Genomic DNA, 1,911 nt, shown 5'->3' with positions numbered 1-1,911 from the left:
ACTCCTGATTCAGACTTCTTTTCCAGTTTGTCTCTCTTGACCCGTGGAATATAAGAGTAGCATAGATAGCCAAACACCTTCAAGTTTTTTAGAGTTGGCTTGACACCAAACCATGCTTTAAAGGGTGTCTTCTTCTCCAATCCCTTGTTGTTAGTCTGTTCAGCAGAAAACTATTGTGTTTGCTGCTTCTACCCAAAGTTCATTTGGTAGATTCTTCTCATGCAACAGACACCTGGTCATCTCCATAATGCTTCTATTTTCCTCTCACTAACTCCATTTTGCTGTGGAGAGTATGGGATAGTGAGCTAATGCTGGATTCCAGCTTCCTCACAAAAAGAGTTAAACCTCTGTGAAGTGTATTGTGCGCCATTATCAAATCTAATGACCTGAATCCTACAGCCACTTTGATTCTCAATCCATCTTTTAAACTTCAGAAACACTTTAGCAACTTATAACTTTTGCTTCATGAAGTAAATCCAGCACATTCTTGTATAGTCATCAATGAAGATAATGAAATACATGCTGCCACTTAGTGAAGGAGTTGCTTGTGGACCACAAAGATCTATATGGATCAGCTGCAACCTCTCTATATCTCTCCAAGTTGACTCCTTGAAGGGAAGTTTGGCTTGTTTACCTATCAAACAAGCATTTGCAGCTTGAGGGTTGCTCCTCCAGGTTTGGTAACCCTTTTGCCATCTCATTTTTTTGCATGAACTGCAAGCCTTTGTGGTGAAAATGCCCTAATCTATTGTGCCATATCTCTGAATCATTGGTCTAACATTTGAATGCCACTTGCTCCTTTTTTAGAGTATTCAGAGAAAAACTTTTTTGCTGCATCTTTATCTTGAACAACTCCTGGCCTCTAGAATCAAAGACCAACCATTTTCCTTCTTCAAATGTTACCTTAAATCCATTTCCTACCAACTGCCCCACACTTAGCAGGTTCTGATCAATCTCAGGAATATACATTACATCAAAAATCAACTTAATCCCTGGACAACTCTTCATAGCCATAGTCCCTCGACCCTCTACTGCTAAGTATTCTCCATTTCTAATTCTCACCCTTGATTTTATTGACTTATCAAGGTTTCTAAATAGTTTCTTATCACTTGTCATATGGTTTGTACAACCACTATCAATAAGCCAACTGTCACATGGAGTGCTAGAAATGAAACAAGAGGCAACAAACAGCTGATCTACCTCTTGCTGGGCTGCAACATGTGCTTCACCTTACTGCTGATCTCCCTTCTCCTTACAAAACTTCTCAATGTGTCCCATTTTTTGACATCTCCTGCACCTTACATCTGGCCTTCTCCAACATCCAAAATGGGGATGATTCTTTTTACCACAGTGCTTGTATGGAGAATATCTTCCTCCTTTGTTGCCTGCACTGCCTTCTCCAGTAGCAACCTCTGAGTTACTGTCACTTCCCTTCTTCCCTTTCCACTTCTTCTCTTTTCCTTCAAGTTGTGTTGCATTTTGGCCCTTAGAGCCTCTTCAACACTTCCTTTCAGCCTTATCGACCTCCTTTGTTCAGGTGCTTGCAGAGCACTGACCAATTCTGCCAGCTTGATCTGAGACAAGTCCCTGGTATTCTCCAATGAAGCAATGGTTGCCTCATACCTCTCAGGCAAAGAAACAAGGATCTTTTGCACCAGCCTATTGTCAGAGAGGTCAGTGCCAAGCATTCTTGCCTAGTTTGCAATGTCAATCAACTTGGTCGAATACTCTTTGATTGTCTCAGACTCTTTCATCTGCAATCTCTCAAACTCCCTGACCAAATTCAACACCTTCAAACTCTTGATCTTTTCATCTCCTTGGTACTCTGCTTTAAGTAAGTCCTAGATTAAAAAAAAAGCCATAATTCTACTGAAAATGGCTGGTGGAACAGTAACATACAGATAGGCTTTG

The 1,911-nt window shown here is 40.8% G+C and overlaps 1 protein-coding gene across 1 annotated transcript; it reads right to left on the bottom strand.

Annotated features, from left to right (window-relative positions):
- LOC109839281 lies at positions 775-1,688 on the bottom strand. Its single transcript, XM_020407709.1, has 2 exons — positions 1,303-1,688; positions 775-1,147 (listed from the first exon to the last, which is right to left on the bottom strand). Exons 1-2 carry the CDS (start codon positions 1,686-1,688, stop codon positions 775-777), a joined length of 759 nt encoding a protein of 252 aa, XP_020263298.1.

The sequence above is a fragment of the Asparagus officinalis genome, chromosome 4 (assembly GCF_001876935.1).
Source record: "Asparagus officinalis chromosome 4, Aspof.V1, whole genome shotgun sequence".
Lineage (NCBI taxonomy): Eukaryota > Viridiplantae > Streptophyta > Magnoliopsida > Asparagales > Asparagaceae > Asparagus > Asparagus officinalis.
This window is presented reverse-complemented; position numbering and strand designations above follow the sequence as displayed.